This window comes from Hemibagrus wyckioides, linkage group LG07 (assembly GCF_019097595.1).
Source record: "Hemibagrus wyckioides isolate EC202008001 linkage group LG07, SWU_Hwy_1.0, whole genome shotgun sequence".
Lineage (NCBI taxonomy): Eukaryota > Metazoa > Chordata > Actinopteri > Siluriformes > Bagridae > Hemibagrus > Hemibagrus wyckioides.
The window spans coordinates 33905332-33925137 of NC_080716.1; the positions used below are offsets into that span (position 1 = coordinate 33905332).

Here is a 19806-nt window from a genome sequence, read left to right on the forward strand (position 1 = left end):
TGTGGTGATTTTGAGTTTTGTGTTTTGTTCTGTTGGGTTGCTGTAGTTTTCGGTCAGAGGTCGGCCATGCTAAGGGAGTAGCACTTTATTACCTCAGTGAATGCCAAGTCATCTTGATTTTTTGTAACAGAGCAGAGAAATTATATGCCTGTAAGTACGATTATTGGGTTGTACACAGTTTAAGGACTTGTTTAGTAGTTTGAATAGCGATAGATGTTATATTATTTTAATGTAGTTTGGTCACGATCGAGATGTTAATTACCGTTAATGGGACATTCCATTGTGTATTAGCATTGAGCTAACAATGCTAGGTTTCAGCATATCATGGCATGTTTTCAATACCATTTGACCGTGATTAGAAACATGTCATACTCTTGTAGGTATTTAAATGTGCTGTTAACTTGTCAATTTTGATACGTTTGATTCATATATCCTTTTCTTCTGTGTGTTTAAGTTTTACAGTGTTTTCTGTGGAAGTCAAATAAACAGCCTGAACCAGCTACGTTTGTCTCTCATTGGGAATCTGTTTAGCTATCTGCCAAACTGGACACCCACATTCAGGGAGGGCAGAACTGTGAAGCTGAAAATATTTGCACGTTGCATGCATTTACTTTGTTGATGCCAAATTCTACGCCTACAACCTGCATCATGCAGAAAAAAATCAAGATGCAAATGGTCAGTTTGCATAAACCTGTGTCCACTCTGGGCTTGAATTCCTTTTCCTGTTTGACAGGAGTGATCTTCTGCTGTTGTGGTCTGTCTGCTTCAAAGTTCCATGTTTTGTGCATTCTGAAATGTGTTTCTGCTTAAAGTGTGTCTGTTTCAGATACACTGCATTTAACTATAGGTTGTAAAGTCCAGCATCTTACAAGGAAAAGTAATAGAAACCCCTAATCCAGTAGTTTATCTTGTTATGACTGAACATCTAAATGAAACAGAATAATAGCAAAATCAGGCAAGATTAATGAAATGAGTTCATTTCCAAACCAATAACCCCCCCCAGCACATCTCCTTTGCTTTCTTCCTTTCTTTCTTTTCTTCTCTTTTCTCTCATTTCTTCTCTTTGTTTTCTCTTTTTTTCCTCCTTCCCCATTTTTTTCCCTTCCTTCCTCCCCCGAAACAGACTATTCTTCCCCAGCTGGTTTCAGTGTAAAACTCTGCTAGACAACATCATCATAAGTGCATTTCTTCCCAGTCCTGGCAGAGGGAGTAAGACAGTCAGGGTTAGAGGTTTGTAAATCAAGCTTAGACCTAAATCAGTGTTGTATATGAGCACTAACACAGTCTACAGAATTGGGGTGAATTGTTGCTAGGTGTCTGCAGTGAAGAACATCACACACTTCTTCTAATGAAAAACTGTAACATGAAAATAGTTTCTTGTATATTTTACTGTATTAATTAACATTAAATCCTGTTTGTTACTCTGAGACCATGCTACACCGACAGCAGCCAGCAGAGGGCAGCAGTGGTGCACACAGTGATAGCAGGAGAACAAATTACAGACTTCTCCAGGATGATGAACCTGGATTTCCTGAACCTGTCCAGCAGTATACTTAAGACCAGACTTTGACACAGCCCTTTGCTACACCTTTGTAGAGGAGTGACAGATATGTTATGTTGGTGAAGACTCTCTGTACAAGAATGATGACTCAGCTGTAATAAAATATCAGAGTAAGGATGTTTATTTACAGTGTCTGTGATGTACAAATAGTCCAAAAGTAAACCACAATATCTTAATATATAATAAAAAAGAGAATAATATACACCTTCCAAACAGAGAAACCACAAGCAGTACAAGCAGGAACAAGCCTGTAACTAGTACTTCCGGACAACTTTCAAAATAAAAGTTCTGCAGTTCTGGGGTTTCACTCTGTAATTGAGTCCACAATGAAACAGTATGTAGTAGTTACAGTATCATTTGTGTACGAGATTTTATAATTCATTTCTCATGGAAAAGAAAAAAAAACAGCTGGCTGTTAGTCATCATTAGTGTGTGTTATGAAGGAAAATGTGATATTCAGAGAGAAAACTATTTGTGGGCTCAACTAAAGCTCCTCATGTTTTATTCCCTATATCAGCTTACATTTAAAACTATTCTACAACAAATCACATGATAGATATCAGGTCTAATAAAATATTACAGGGATTTAAGGAAACTCTCACATGTAGTGATGTTTCATCCATGATCCAATCATTCTCCTTCACTTCCATGTACTGATTCATATTATTTTATTCTCTTAAGTCTCGACTGTGTAAAACACATGACCGCTTCAGCAGATTGTTCCTGCTTTTTAAAGACTGCATTATCGTGCAGGATGTGAAGGAGCAAATCATTGGTTGGATGTATTGAAGAATCCTACATAAAGTACATGTGTGTAAACAGTGCAAGACAGTACAGTACAGTACAATAACTGACCAGGGACAGTGCAGCACTGACCACTACACAGTTTTGTAATGAATAAAGTGCAATAGTAAAATGCTGTGGATGTAAACACAATACACAGTTAACAGAAAAACAGATCATTGTGTTTTATTGTTGTAGCAGCAGTCTAAAAAGAAATGTGGGAAAATCGTAAAGTGAGTGTATTGATGTACAGTTCAGCAAGAGTGTGTGTGTGTGAAAACTGAAAGTTACCTCACACTGCAGTACGGTAAGACTTGAGGTGGTGGTGTGTGTGTTTACATCAACACGGAATGGTGCAAGAAGAACTCTGTGCTTGTTTCTAGTTACTGTTCATATATAGTGGAGTTTGTGACTGTTAGAGGCAGGCCTTTTCATATTTCATATTATTATTTTTGCTTTTGTTTTTTCGTAATCACGACTTAATTTTCTCGTGATCTTGAGTTAACAAAAGTTGTTTTCTCGTGATCACAACTTAATCAGAATCTAATGACGTATTTTTTCTTTGGAAAATTAGGCGCAGTTTCATCTGACTGTTGCACATACACGTTGGTGTCTTCGCCACCACCATGAAAGTTGTCAATCACTGACAGACACAGAGCAGTTTCAGACTGCGGTGAAGTTAGTTTGATATTCGGACATTAGACAGACATTTGGAAGCGGTAGTTTAGGGACCGTCGACAAATTTCTGTACGACTGAAATGTGGTACTTGTTACTTAACTGATTACGTTCCCCAATTATTCTAATTTCTTCTTAAATATACATATGGCATGTGGCACTGCAAACAGCATTTGTTTATTTATAAATAAAAATTGAATTAATTGATAGTATTAATTATGTATCATGTGAATTAATTTGCTATTATTAATTTATTTTTTAATAAAAAAAACTATTTCTTCAATAGCTTCTAGGTCATGTGACCCTGTGACCCAAATCTAGTACCAAAATGATCTACTTGAACACCTCCACAAGGTACACCTCTTTGTATCCCCAAAAATCTTTTTTATTTTAATTTTAATTTTTATTTAAAAAAACACAATTTCTTCAATAGCTTCTAGGTCATGTGACCCTGTGACCCCAAACTAATACTAAAATAATTTACTTGGACACCCCCACAAGGTACACCTCTTTGTATCCCAAAGAAACTCTTCTTTTATTTTAATTTTTATTTTTAAAATACACTATTTCTTCAATAGATTCTAGGTCATGTGACCCTGTGACCCAAACTAGTACTAAAATGATCTACTTGGACACCTCCAAATGGTACACCTCTTTGTTATTCCAAAAATGTCTTCTTTTATTTTTATTTTTATTAAAAAAAAAAAAAAAAAAACTTTCTTCAATAGCTTCTAGGTCATGTGACCCTGTGACCCAAAACTAGTACTAAAAAAAATCTACTTGGACACCCCCACAGGTACACCTCTTTGTATCACAAAAAATGTCTTCACTGATTTTTATTCATTTGTTTATTTTCTTCTTTTGTTTAACTCCTTTCTTATATAAATAAACAAGTCATTTTTTATCATGATTACACACTGTTCTTTATTGTTATTATATATATATATATATATATATATATATATATATATATATATATATATATATTGTAGCGCGCTGAGCGGGGACAGAGAACAACACACAGAGCCAGGTAGCACGTCAATGCCAGGTTTTAATCACCAACAATAAAAAAGGCAAGGACAGAAGAAACAGAGGATTGCTGGGCTTGAATAGAAGGGGAAAAAGGAGCACAAAAAAAGGAGAGTCAGTTAAAGCAATTCCTTTTCTGAAACGGAGTGAAGAAGCAGGCAGCAGCAGCAGGGTCTTGGGCAGGCCTGAGGCCATCAGGAGGTGGCTGGTGCAGATCCAGGAGGGAGGCTGGGCATCAGCAATTCCACACGGGGCTTCTCTCAGGACGAGCTACCTAGAAACAACACATAGGGTCCCTGTTAGTCCAGTAGGAAGGCTCCCCTGACCTTGCGTGGCCGGCAGAGCCAACCTCTCTGCTGTGTTGCTCTGCTGAAGGGTGAAGGCTTTAAGGGCGCTTCTGATTGGCCCAGAATTTTGGCGCGCTTTCTCCCACTCCGCCCTGCGCTCTAATTTAGTGGCGCTGGCCGTGGTGCTGATCTGCTTCTGCTCTGCGCTGGTACCGCTATCCAGGGTGCTGAAGCACCGCTGGGCGTGTTTTTCCGGGAAAGGAGGGAGGGGCGAGGAGCGGTTCTTCTCCGTGTGCGTGCGGCGGCGGGCGCGGCGCCGTCACTATATATATATATATATACATATACACTATATTGCCAAAAGTAGATGTATAAAATCAAGCACCTAGGCATGCAGACTGTTTTTACAAACATTTGTGAAAGAATGGGGCGCTCTCAGGAGCTCAGTGAATTCCAGCGTGGAACTGTGATAGGATGCCACCTGTGCAACAAATCCAGTCGTGAAATTTCCTCGCTCCTAAATATTCCACAGTCAACTGTCAGCTGTATTATAAGAACGTGGAAGTGTTTGGGAACGACAGCAACTCAGCCACGAAGTGGTAGGCCACGTAAACTGACGGAGCGGGGTCAGCGGATGCTGAGGCGCATAGTGCGAAGAGGTTGCCAACTTTCTGCAGAGTCAATCGCTACAGACCTCCAAACTTCATGTGGCCTTCAGATTAGCTCAAGAACAGTGCGCAGAGAGCTTCATGGAATGGGTTTCCATGGCCGAGCAGCTGCATCCAAGCCATACATCACCAAGTGCAATGCAAAGCGTCGGATGCAGTGGTGTAAAGCACGCCGCCACTGGACTCTAGAGCAGTGGAGACGCGTTCTCTGGAGTGACGAATCGCGCTTCTCCATCTGGCAATCTGATGGACGAGTCTGGGTTTGTTTTTCAGGAGCTGGGCTTGGCCCCTTAGTTCCAGTGAAAGAAACTCTGAATGCTTCAGCATACCAAGACATTTTGGACAATTCCATGCTCCCAACTTTGTGGGAACAGTTTGGAGCTGGCCCCTTCCTCTTCCAACATGACTGTGCACCAGTGCACAAAGCAAGGTCCATAAAGACATGGATGACAGAGTCTGGTGTGGATGAACTTGACTGGCCTGCACAGAGTCCTGACCTCAACCCGATAGAACACCTTTGGGATGAATTAGAGTGGAGACTGAGAGCCAGGCCTTCTCGTCCAACATCAGTGTGTGACCTCACAAATGTGCTTCTGGAAGAATGGTCAAAAATTCCCATAAACACACTCCTAAACCTTGTGGACAGCCTTCCCAGAAGAGTTGAAGCTGTTATAGCTGCAAAGGGTGGACCGACGTCATATTGAACCCTATGGATTAGGAATGCGATGTCACTCAAGTTCATATGCGAGTCAAGGCAGGTGAGCGAATACTTTTGGCAATATAGTGTATATATATACTTATATTACACACACACACACACACACACACACACACACACACACACATACATATATACACACATAAACAGTGTCTCACAAAAGTGAGTACACCCCTCACATTTTTGTAAATATTTTATTATATCTTTTCATGTGACAACACTGAAGAAATGACCCTCTGCTCCAATGTAAAGTAGTGAGTGTACAGCCTGTATAACAGTGTAAATTTACTGTCCCCTCAAAATAACTCAACACACAGCCATTAATGTCTAAACTGTTGTGTTGTCCGTCACAGCTGTTTTGGCGGAAAAAGGGGAACATGTTATGGCTGATTAGTGTACATGTATCTGTCCTCTCTCTCTCTCTCTCTCTCTCTCTCTCATTCTCTCCATGAGCAAACAGGATGTGATAAGGCTTTAGCCCACACCACTGCTCTGTCAGTCAGTCATTAGTACAGCAAAATCACTCTAATACACACTAATACCAAACTAATGCTAAATCTAATCACTAAATAATTATCACTAACATTTTGTTATGGGAATTTCAGCAGAGTGCTTGGTCATCTAGTTGTGTTATCAAACTCTTCTCATTAGTCCTGTACATGTGTTAGAGGCAGCAGGTCGCAGATGTGGTTTATTTTCTATTTAGTATTTATTTTCTATTTTCATTTAGTGATGCAGTTTCAGCTGTGAAGAAGAGGAGGAGGGATTAATAAAGTTTTTTGAATCTTGAATCTTGAAGATGAAGGTTTGAAAGCAATAACTAACTTTTACCTGTTGATAATGTGGGTAAATTTAAATCCACTCACAACATCGAACTCGTTTAAAGTCAAAAGCAGTTAGTTGAAGTCAAAAGAACTATTCAAATTGAGAAGGTGTCAGAAAATTTCCTCACTGGCCACTTTATTAGGAAACTATTTACGCCTGTGCAGGACTCCATATGTACGGAGAGAAGATTTCTGCTGGAGAAATGAAGCCCCCTGGTGTCTCGGTCCAGTTTTCCTGGAGCAGGTAACACCTGGCTGAGACCGCTGATTGAGCTCGATACTGAATATTACACAGGAAGCTACTACTTTGATGGTACACTTTATAATAGAGGCTTCAAGGGCGAGTCTTTAGTTTTGCTTCCAATTTCAATTTAAGGGCTTTATTCCAGTGGAACGTTGCTTCTGTTCTTGGAGCTTCATCAAGATTTGATGTTTCTGTTCCAGTTTAAAGCTTTTGGCGCTCAGCAGAACTCTATCATGTTGTGATGAAAATTATTTAAAGTTTCCGTTTCTTGACATTTTGTTTAATGTTACACAAAAAACACATTGAGTGTTTGACCAAGTGGAAACTGATATCTATAATGTGTATGACATTTTCTAAAAAGTTTGATTTGATAAACTTTGCTTAGTCTCCAGAAAAATAAATTAATTAATAAATTAATTAATTGATTAAAAAAAGACAAAAAGAGAAAAAAAAGGCTGTCAGAAGCAGTGGACCAATGGACCATTTATCCTGCCTCTAATCTGAATAAAACTCTACTTGATTTCTGGATATTTGGAATCGCAAACTAGCAACTTGCAGAGAAGAGCACAGAAAACAGACGCTTGGATAAAGAGAAAATTACGAGCAAAAATAGCAGAAAGAAGTAAGTAAAGTAAAGTAAAGAAAGTAAGCAAGGAAAATAAAATTTAGTTTTTAATTCCTACTATTTTGTGTTCTTTTCTTTTAGATTTTTTGTTTAGTTTATTATTAGTTTGTCAGGAACAGGTGGACAGTTCCCTGACAGGCCCGGAGAGGGCGCTGGCAGATGAATCTCAGAAGCCTGCTTCTTCGTGTGTATTTTGTGTCATGCCTTTCCTATTGTTCTCCTTCCTGTTGTATCACCTGTTCCCCAATTACCTTAATGTCTAGCCCTATAAATAGGGAGCCTTGTGTTTTAGTCATTGTTCATCTGCGCTGAGGTTTTGTCCTGTATCTGGTTATGGCATGTTCTTGTTTTTGCTCAGGATTATGTTTAGGTTTTAGATTTCTGTTTCGTTTTGATTTCAGTAACGTCATGTCTAGTGTTAGGTTAGTCTGCCCCATGACTTGTGTTTATGTTAATAAAGCAGTACTTCATTAAATCCCACACCTGGTTCTTTCTCCATGGCATGTCAGCTCGCATGAGCAGCCAGTGGTTTTCAGCACCCACCTCTTCGCAGAAGGCTCTGAAGTTTGTTGCTCTGGCTTTCACAAATTTAACAATCATTGTAGCCTGCTGTAGAACATGATGAAGAGTAGGTTCCATATATTTTGTAGCAAGAGCATCTCTGTGAAAAAAGTAATGTGTAACGGCTTTTATCTGCTGGACCACTCCGGAGTGCTTGTCCATCATCACTGCAACTCCGTCTGTGCAGACGCCGATGCAGTTAGCCCAGTTTATTTCATTCGATGTCATCAAACAATCCATCACTCTGAAAATATCCTTTGCCGTTGTAGTACTGCGTAGCTCCTTACAAAACAAAAAGTCCTCATGTACTTCCTTTTTCCATTCATAGCCAGCATATGTAAGCAGCTGTGACATTTTTCACACGACTCATCTATCTGTATAGTGAAGTCATTGCTGTGAAGCCGTGCTGCACACTGTTCTTTGATGTCTTTGGACATGCAGGAGATGTGGAGCTTGACTGTGTCTTTTAAAAGCAGTATTTCAGCTGCTTTCTTAGACTTCTGCTATCTAAATTCTTTCACAATTGCAGTAACATGGCAAAATTAAAGTTTTTCTCGACAGAGTGTGCTGTTGTGCTGTTTGACAATTTTATTGGCTAAAATATAGGATCATTTGAGGAGCTTTTTATCCACAGGTGTTTTTATTTCAGTCTGTGCGCTAGACAGTTGTTTTGCTTTTTTGCAATTTAGATGGTCTCATACACTCATATGATAACACTTTAGAGCTGAAAACACATTGTGGCTGAGGTAAATCCTTGTTTTTTGAAAACAGCACAAACCCATAGTTAAGGTAACTGTTGTCGTATTGATGTCACTGTTTTTATCTGAGTAGGAGTCTGTTTATCGCCTGACAGTTGAACTACAAATTTGTTCATTATGTTTGCTGTGGTGAAATGCCTGATTGAGCGCTCAGTGCATGTTAACTACATTTTCGGTTTTTAGTCAGAAAATTAAATTAATTATTCATTTTTTATTTTTAAAAAATAGTTTTAGTGTGTTATTTTTTAATTATCGTATTAATAATAAAATGAATTACATGTAGGAATATATTTAAATTAATTAGTATTTTTTTCATGGCCCATCTGGAAGATCACTGAGGCCCTCTAGTGGGCCATGGCTCCCCAGTTGAGAACCCCTGGTTTAAATGGGACATTAGAATTGATTATCTTATATAAAATTTGAGAGTTAATTCAGGTGGACAGGACTGTACCAACAGAGGATAGAAATTGGTGGTGGAGGGAGGGTGAGCCACTTCTAAATGAGACAATGGGCCAGAATTTCTTACTCTTAAACGAGTCTACAGACCTTTAATAAAATTAAACACTTTGTCTGGGCAATGAACAATAAAAAAGTAAAGAAATAAATCCCTGCCTCTTTTAAATTCTATGAAGCAGACCATCACTGCTTTAACTTCATCAAAATAAAACAGATGTGTACAGATTGTTCTCAGTGTATGGGAGCAGAGTGATAGGTGATGAGAGGAATTTAAACAGTTCTGTTTCAAACTACTACAATGTATTTAAGGTCAGGATTAAAATGTCCTGTAGTAATCTCTCTCTCTCTCTCTCTCTCTCTCTCTCTCTCTCTCTGGAGTTTTATGTCCCAGCTATAAGATTTTCAGACTTCAATTATAATAATATCTGCTGCATACTTGGTTACTTTTTGCAATAAAGTGAAACAAACGCATTCATGAGCAGAATACTGACCTTTGTCTAGATTATTGTATTTTTAATTTATTTTTCATTTAGAAAGGTTAAAATGTATTTTCTTACAGATGGCAGTTTAGATTTAATCTTGTGGGTTCTGTGTGTCTAAAATGTGCAGTTAAGAGAATGAATATTTTCCATATTTACATAATGTTCTGTTTCTGTTTCCTTCTTAGTGCTGATTTCACTTATACCAGTGTCCCAGGCTCAAGGTGATTTATATATAGTTTTTCCTTTATATTGTCTGCATTTTTAATTAGTTTTCATGATGAGAAGTTTGTGCACAATTTATTAATTTGATCCTTGTTAATTAATGCAGTTTTTATAGCTCTAATCAAAGGACGACTGCAGCATCAAATTTGAATAAATAGTTTCATGCTGCTTAAATGTCTTAACATATTAAATACAAAACAGCACAAGTTTAATGACAGCAGCACAAGAGAGCAACTGACATAACTAGTGCTAAATAAAATGCTCCATGATGCCCCTGATTTCTTAATATTAAGCAGGTTAGACATATCAGTATCAACAAGTAACAAAAACATGTACTCATACTCACAATATACATGATAGTAGTGTAGACTTACATACAGGGAGGAGGAGACACTCAGGGGACTTACAGCTGGAAGATAAATAATAATGAACCCTATATAGATGAAAGGGAGAGAGACTACACAGACAGCACAAGTCAGGAGTTCAGAATCTGGTCTGTTGAAGACTCTGGAGAGACTCTCAGAGCTCAGAGATCAGTTATGCTATTGATCTGATTTTGAGCTGTCAGTAACTGAGTCCCAGTTTCTTTAATGTTGACTTTCACTTCCCTGTCGAATAGACAACAATTTCAAGAATAATCATTATGTCCTTTTCAGTAGCATCTGGGTTTTATATTATGTTTTATATTAAAATTGTGGTGAATCAGTCTGATTATTAGAACACAGTGAACATTAAGAATGAAGACAGTAAATCTCACCTTGTGTTGGCTCTGCCATTATCTGAAGATTACTTAAGGCAATGGAATTATAAGGTTTTATTAGAGTATTCTGTGATTCTGAGAGATTTTGATGATCAGCATCATCCACATCAATGTCTGTCTAATTATCTGAGGTAGAAATCCCTCACAGCATTTAAATACGAGCCTCATTATATTCTCTTCACTTGACTGATGTCTGTTCACACTAGCACTGGGGAAATAATCCCTGATTCACTTCTGTCCTGTTGGATATATTTCTAGTTATTAATGTCTTTGTATTATCTCATGCAAATATTTTATAACTTTGTCTGCTGTCATCTTTTATAAAATGTGTCAGCACTCCTCCTTGTTTTAATGATGATGTAATGCACGAGACATTTTGACTGCAACTATTCTTCTATTCAGCTACACATATAGTCACTGATTAGCATAATTATAGAATTACTTACATTTTATTTAAAAAAAAAAAACTCTCAAGTGTGAGTCTCTTCTGTGGCTTTAAGGAAAATGAAAAAAATCCTCTGTCATGGCTTTACTGTATGAAGTCATGTTTTTGCTCATTAAAAAATAATGCAGATATGTTCAGATGGTGGTTCAGGATTTGTGCAGGATCCATAAAATACCATCTAAAATCAGCAATTAGTGTTTCTACACTTCAATCAGGTCAGGAATTCTGTTATATAAATACACTGAATATCAGCCGAGTAAGATACAGCTGTAACATCTTGTATTAAATGTATTTAATATTGTATTAAAATATTAGACACTGCTTATGTTGTAAAGTGAAAAGCAGCTCTGACTCCTTCATCATTTCATACCAACAGCAAAACCCAAAGCGACTGTGAGAGTGAATCCTCAGAGCTCCATCTACACTGGAGACACCGTCACTCTGAGCTGTGAGCTGCAGGGGACTGGATGGGGGTTTCACTGGTATAGAAATAATCAGTTACAGAATCTGAACAGAGAACAAGAGAACACACTTAAAGTGACAGTGGATAATGCAGGAGAAACAGAGTACTGGTGTCGCGCACGCAGGAGAAACTACTTCACACATTACAGCTACTATTACAACAGCTACTACTACACAGAGCCCAGTGATCCTGTCAAGATTACAGTGAGAGGTATGTCATGATGAGGTTTGTTAAAGGGGTTAGAAAAAATATTGCTTTATTATTGCAATTACTTATCATTCCAGACTGTTCAAAATCTTGAAATACTGGAAAATGTTAAAATTTTGAAATGTTGAAATTTATTTGGCTAAAAAAGTTTAAAAACAGTGTATTTAAGAATTTTCATGACAAAGTAGTTTTGCAGTTTTGCTGTAACATGACAAGCTGCATTTTTTTAATTTATTTATTAGACAAGTGAGAAAACAGAGAGCCTGGTGGGATGCCATGTGGGCTTTTGTTCTGATTTATATCTTGTCTCTGCTCCTGTCCTGTCATTGGTTGTTACTCTAATGTGTCTAGATTATACTTCAGCCTTGATTTGTCTGTGTATTTAAGACTCTTTGTTTCACCATGTCTTTGCCTTGCAACTGTCCTTACACCTGTGTGTTTATTTTGCTTCAGCCATGTTTTAACATATGGTGTGTGTGTGGTCCTGGTATTCCCTATATGTTATGTCCACACAAGTATAGTAATACCTGTAAATTTGTCCTTTCGGAAACTTTTTTTTTTGTCCCAATGATGAAACAAGCATCTATGAATCTATGGAATGTGCCCATAAAATATGAAAACCCAATGTGTGTGTGTGTGTGTCTGGATGTGTGTGTGTGTGTGTGGCTTTGTTTGCATTACCAGCACTTCCAGACAGCCCATGAGTGGCCAACGTCTCCTGTACAAACACTGCTACTGCCAGATCTTTAACCATGGCAGAGAGGTTGGAGCAGAGAACCTGCTTCTCTCCAAAATTTATCACACTGTTCTGATAATATTCAAGTCATGTGATTGAGCTGGCCAGGGCATTTGTTAAAGTTCATAATGGCACTCCTCAAACCCAGACTTAACTGTTTTGGCTGAATGTATGGGAACATAAACATCTTAAAAAATGGCATAATTGTTGGAAACAACATTTGGACCATAGCATGATGATCACTTAGAATTTCCAAATACTTGGTGGCAGTAACATGACCATGTAGACTAATGATGGCACCAGCAGAATAACAAGATTATGGCTGCCCAAATCTTCACAGATCCACCTCCTATGTTTGACAGTTGGAACCAGACAGTCCAAGTTGTTCGCTTCCTTGGTGGTTCTTCGTACATAAACTCGACCTGCTGTTAGGAGTAATATAAATGATGATTCATCAGATCATATCACTCATTTCCTGTCTTCAGCTGTCCAGGTTTTATGATCATGACATCATCTTTTTTTTGCATTTTTGCCTTGGTGTCTGTGATTAAGGCTTTGTGAATTTCTCTGCAGAATGTTTTTGTGGAAACAGGGTCTTTAAGGTGGATATTAAGTTCTACTCTCACTTTTGTTGCTGTAGTTCTGTGTTGTTTGGACACAATGTGTTCAACGGTCACTATCAGTAACTTTTAAATTCCAGCCACTATTCTTCTTCTCTGATAAAGTCCTGCCATGCTTTGTATTACAGTCATAATCATGGACACTGTTGCTCTTGAAAGAGTTCGGCTGTAAAGGTTACAGATGCTCCTGATAAATGTGCTCCCACCATCTTTTCACTTTAGAAGTCTGAAAAGTTAACCATTTCAACAATGTCTTAAATTAACCACTGCTGAGCACAGCTGTTTTTATACTGATATAAAAACTAGACAATGTCTAGTAATTAAAAATAAATGAATGATAATCACAACATTTATTTTTTCATAGCAGCATACACAAATCATATTAATCCCTATAACAATGGGTGTTCACATTATTTTGTCCAATCCATGCGTTTGTAAATTAGCTGATAGTGTTAATAAAAGCAAACTGTTGCATTAACTATTGCACTATTACTTTATTACACTATTTTATTATCATTATAGACCATGGGAATTAATTCATCATGGCAATTTATGTGCTCTATTATTTTTCTACAGCAAGACCTAAACCAGTGGCATCCATAGATCCTGATAATCAGGTGTTGAGTGGAGAGACCGTCACTCTGAGATGTGAAATACAGGATGAAAGTGTCTCTAGCTGGCAGTACAGCTGGTATAAAGATGCTTCACACAGTCCTGTCAGTAGTGGACAGGTGTACAGAATCAGTGGTGTTGAAGTGACCCACACAGGTAAATACACCTGTAGAGGAGCAGAGAGAGGAGGTTCACGCTCCTCACACTCCAGTGATGCTGTTACACTGACTGTATCAGGTGAGTGTGTGGGTGTTTTTATTTCTTATTAAATATGTTTACATTATTTTTAGGGTTTAGATATTAAGCTGTCAGTAACTGAGTCCCTGTTTCTAGTAGACACCAAGATTCATCATCATGTCTTTTTCAGTAGCATCTGGGTTTTATATTAAGTTTGCACACTAACACTGCTGGGGAAATAATCCCTGATTCATGTCTGTTCTGTTGAATACGTATTTCTACTTATTAACATCTATGGTCATTTGAATACTTTATAATATATTAGCATGTAGTTTATAATATTATATAACACCTGTCTGCAATGACCTTACTCTATAAAGTCATGTCTTTGCTCATTTTCATAAAGACACAGATCTGTTCAGATGTTGGTGCAGGATTTGTACAGGATCCATGAAATAACAATCTAAAATCAGTAAATACAGTGTTTCTACACTTCAATGCAATCATGAATTTTGTTTCATAGAAAATATACTGAATACCAGCCGTGTAAGAAAACATACAACTGTAACATCTTATATCAAATGTTAAATGTTTTTTTTTAGACACAAAGCATCTGTTAGACACAGTGAATCTACTGTAAGTGAAAAGCAGCTCTGACTCCTTCATCATTTCATACCAACAGCAAAACCCAAACCGACTGTGAGAGTGAATCCTCAGAGCTCCGTCTACACTGGAGACACCGTCACTCTGAGCTGTGAGCTGCAGCAGGGGACTGGATGGGGGTTTCAGTGGTACAAAAATAATCAGCTGTTACAGAATCTGAACAGTAAACAAGAGAACACACTTAAAGTGACAGTCGATAATGCAGGAGAAACAGAGTACAAGTGTAAGGGATTCAGAAGAAACTACTACACACAGTTCAGTGATTCTGTCAAGATTACAGTGAGAGGTACAGTATGTCATAATTTTTTTTCTCTTTTCATCACATGCGTTAGAAGGGGTGAAAGAAAATATTGCTTAATTATTGTAATTCCTTGTTATTCCACAATGTTTAAAATAATTGTGAAATACATATGTTTAAAAGTATTTTTCATCTGTTGCTGGTGAGATCCAATGCAAAACATTTTAATTACCAAATAAAAAAAAAACTGAGGTAAAACTTTAACTTCAGGGAATAAAATCACTGTCAAAAATAATCATACGAAATTCAAAAATGTTTGTGTAATTTTAATTTAGTCATGTGTAATTTAAAACTATTGTATGTAATTCTGTGATTTGTCAGAAATGGATTCCAAAATATACGACTATGATGGTTTACAGATACAAGATTTTTTGTGTTTGTTAGAGTATAACTCCAAAATGTACGACTATGACAATTTACAGACACAACACTTGTTTTCACTACAGCTCTGTTACAAACACCACATGAAAATTACGCCCACGAAGAGCAGTGTGTGAAACAACTGTCAGAAATACATCATCAAGGTCACAGGCATTACTATCGGAGGGAAGATGAATCAATTCCACGAAGTGCGCATGCGCCCCGCCACTGTTTTATACCACCGGCACACTGAGAGCTAATCTTTTTTTTTTTAATTACAAAAAACACAAATACAATAAGGCAATACAAGATCATAAGAAGATCCTTAAGAACAGAGCACCAATCAAAATGAAAATAAACTAAAAAAGAGAAAAAAATGTAAAATTTCTGTAATAAACTGAACAGTCTTCTTCCAGTTTTACATTTGAACAATCTTACAGATTTACAATACATCCAACATTCCTTTTGAAAAACAGAAAACAATGGCTTTGTTTTAAGGCACTTACATTCATGAGTATGAAATTTGCCCAAAATTAAAATAATATTCAATACAGATTGAGTATGTACATCTTCCATTAAAAAAATGATATCATTTTTAGAAAATTGAGAAGACAGCTTGATTGAATCTAGCCATGGGGTCACAGTCCAGTGACTTCTGTGCCGGTCCCAAGCCCGGATAAATAGAGAGGGTTGCGTCAGGAAGAGCATCCGGCGTAAAACATTGCCAAATTTAACCATGTGAATCATCAGTACTCTAAATTTCATACCGGATCGGTTGAGGCCCGGGTTAACAACGACCGCCATCGGCGCCGTTGACCTACAGGGCGCTGGTGAAATTTGGGCTACTGTTGGTCGAAGAAGTAGAGGAGGAAGGAGAGTGAGTAGACAGAGAGAGAAGAGGAAATGTAAGAGTGTAGGACTGAGAATAGGAACACTGAATGTTGGTACTATGACAGGGAAAAGTAGAGAGCTGGCTGATATGATGGAGAAAAGGAAGGTGGATATACTGTGTGTACAGGAGACCCGGTGGAAGGGTAGCAAGGCTCATAGTATAGGAGCAGGATTCAAGCTGTTTTATTATGGTGTGGATAGTAAGAGAAATGGGGTAGGTGTGGTCCTGAAGGAGGAGTTTGTGAGGAATGTTCTGGAGGTGATGAGAGTGTCAGACAGGGTGATGAGTCTGAAGTTAGAGGTTGAAGGGGTGATGTTGAATGTTGTTAGTGGTGGAATGAGGAAGTTCAGGATAGTATTCAGAGGAAGAGGTTAGCCAAGAAGAAGTGGGACATGGACAGGACTGAAGAGAATAGACAGGAATACAAGGAGTTACAGCGCAGAGTGAAGAGGGAGGTGTCTAAGGCCAAGCAGAAGGCGTATGATGAGTTGTACACTAGGTTAGACACTAGAGAAGGAGAGAAGGACTTGTACAGGTTAGCTAGGCAGAGGGATCAAGATGGGAAGGATGTGCAGCCAGTTAGAGTTATTAAGGATAGAGATGGAAAGGTGCTCACAAGTGAGGAGAGTGTACAGAGGAGATGGAAGGAGTACTTTGAAGAGCTGATGAATGAGGAAAATGAGAGGGAAAAAGAGTAGAAGGGGTGAACTCTGTGGAACAGAAAGTAGATAAGATTAGAAAGGATGAAGTCAGGAAGGCTTTGAAGAGGATAAAAAGTGGAAAGGCAGTTGGTCCTGATGACATCCAGGTGGAGGTCTGGAAGTGTCTAGGAGAGGCAGCAGTGGAATTTTTAACTAGTTTGTTTAACAGGGTTTTACAGAGTGAGAAGATGCCTGAGGAATGGAGAAGAAGTGTATTAGTGCCGATCTTTAAGAATAAGGGTGATGTGCAGAGTTGCAGTAACTATAGGGGGTTAAATTTGATGAACCATACAATGTAGTTATGGGAAAGAGTAGTGGAAGCTAGGTTAAGGAAGGTAGTGGAAATTTCTGAGCAGCAGTATGGCTTCATGCCCAGAAAGAGCACAACAGATGCAATTTTTGCTCTGAGAATGTTGATGGAGAAGTATAGGGATAGTCAGAGAGACTTGCACTGTGTGTTGTAGACTTGGAGAAAGCGTATGACAGGGTGCCAAGAGAAGAACTGTGGTACGGTATGAGGAAGTCTGGAGTAGCAGAGAAGTATGTCAGAGTGGTGCAGGACATGTATGAGAGGAGCAGGACAGTGGTGAGTTGTGCTGTAGGGCAGACAGAGGAGTTCAAAGTGGAGGTGGGACTGCATCAGGGATCAGCTCTGAGCCCCTTCCTGTTTGCTATGGTGATGGACCAGTTGTCAGAGGAGGTCAGACAGGAGTCTTCTTGGACAATGATGTTTGCAGATGACATTGTGATCTGTAGTGAGAGCAGGGAGCAGGTGGAGGAAAACCTGGAGAGGTGGAGGTTTGCACTGGAGAGAAGAGGAATGAAAGTCAGTCATAGTAAGACTGAGTACATGTGTGTGAATGACAGGGAGGGAAGTGGAACAGTAAGATTACAGGGTGAAGAGGTGAAGAAGGTACAGGAGTTTAAGTACTTGGGGTCAACAGTCCAGAGTAATGGAGAGTGTGGGAAAGAGGTAAAGAAGCGAGTGCAGGCAGGTTGGAATGGGTGTAAAAAGGTGTCGGGAGTTCTGTGTGATAGAAAAATTTCAGTGAGAATCAAGGGGAAGGTGTACAGGACAGTGGTGAGACCATCCATGCTGTATGGTTTAGAGACAGTGTCACTGAGGAAGAGACAGGAGTCAGAGCTGGAGGTAGGAGAGCTGAAGATGTTGAGGTTCTCTTTGGGAGTGACACGGTTGGACAGGATTAAGAACAAGTACATCAGAGGGACAGCTCATGTTGGATGTTTGGGGTACAAGGTTAGAGAGGCCAGGTTAAGATGGTTTGGACATGTCCAGAGGAGGGAGAGTGAGTATATTGGTAGGAGAATGTTGGACATGGAGCTGCCAGACAGGAGGAAAAGAGGAAGGCCAAAGAGGAGGTATATGGATGTAATAAATGAGGATATGAAGCTACTGGGTGCAAGTGTTGAGGATGCAGAAGATAGGGATAGGTGGAGAGAGATGATTCGCTGTGGCGACCCCTGAAGGGAAAAGCTGAAAGAAGAAGAAGAAGAAGAAGAAGAAGACAGCTTGATTGAAGCTTTAAGCCACTCGAATGTATCAGACCAAAAGGCTTTACTGAATAAACAGTCAAAGAATAAATGTACAGTCACTCAATATCAACATCAAAAAAGGTACAATTATTGGATGGATAGATATTATTAAAAATTTTATAGGGTACTTCCTTGGCTTTGGGGGGTATGGGAAAGGAGAGAGACATGGTTCTTAATTTAAAATTAGAGTTTTAAGTAAATAGTTGAAGTCACATTATTTCGGCTAGCTTGATTTAAAAATTTATCTTGGGTCAATAAAATCCTTATTAATTTATTTGGCAGGCTGTACCTAATAAAATCTTGCCCATTTATTATTAAAGAAGGTAAATGAAGAGCTTCAGTTACACTGGGCACTGTATTACTGACCAACAGTATAAAGGCCTTTGGAATACAGTTCAATACCCTGTTATATTGCTTGTAATAACAATGAATATATATTATAGTTTCTACAAAAAGTACTGTGATCCCTGAGAGCTAATCTTAAATACTATAGTTATCTCTGTAATATTACTCTTCTTTGTTATTAGTGATAACTAACCCTTAAACTAGTCCAAATTTGAAGAAAAAAAAACAGATTAGCTCTCAGGGTGCCAACGGTTTAAAACGGTGGCGGGGCGCATGCGCACTTCGTGGAATTTCATCTTCCCTCCGATAGTAATGTCTGTGACCTTGATGATGTATTTTTGACAGTTGTTTCACACACTGTTCTTCGTGGGCGTAATTCTCATGTGGTGTTTGTAACAAAGGTGTTGTGAAAACAAGTGTTGTGTCTGTAAATTGTCATAGTCGTACATTTTCTGTTGTAACTCTAACAAAAACAGAAAATCTCCTATCTGTAAACTATTGTAGCTGTAGATTTTGGAATCTGAAACTCACAGAATTACATACCACAGTTTTAAATTAGGCATGACTAAATTAAAATTACACACAATTATGTGTGTGAATTATGTTTGATTATTTTTGACAGTGATTTTATTCCATATAACTTTCTGTTTTCTGACATGTAAACCTCTTCAGGACAATGGAGTTTATGTTGTGCAGTTCTCCTGTAACATAAAAGCTGCATTTTTTAAAATATATATTTATTAAAAGAGTGTGAAAATGCATGAACTACAGTGACAACAAATTAACCTGTATATTCATTTACAGTTGACATACTGAAAAATACTGTTAACAACTGTAATTCTTTGTTAGACCCATAATGCTTTGCATCTTACAGTAACAACTTGTAAAATGTGATTACAATAAGTTTCTGTAAAATTTTGCTGTAGAAACTACAGCAATTTGTTACAGTGTGAGTAGCTTAGTGAAAACAACTTATAATGTGAGAAGTGTCACAGGAATTTGGGACACGTCACCACAAGACCACTAGAGGTCAACTGAGCACATATATTTTTAACTGTTTCTGTTGTGTTTTTGTTTCT

At 38.2% G+C, this 19806-nt stretch overlaps 1 protein-coding gene across 1 annotated transcript in view; it reads left to right on the plus strand.

The window, feature by feature from the left end:
• The window catches only part of LOC131356321 (Fc receptor-like protein 5), a 108584-nt gene that overhangs the window by 82841 nt on the left and 5937 nt on the right, over positions 1–19806 (plus strand). The window contains exon 11 of the mRNA XM_058395225.1: positions 4233–4250. Within this exon, the coding sequence (XP_058251208.1) occupies positions 4233–4250 (18 nt within the window). The remainder of the gene's footprint in view (positions 1–4232; positions 4251–19806) is intronic.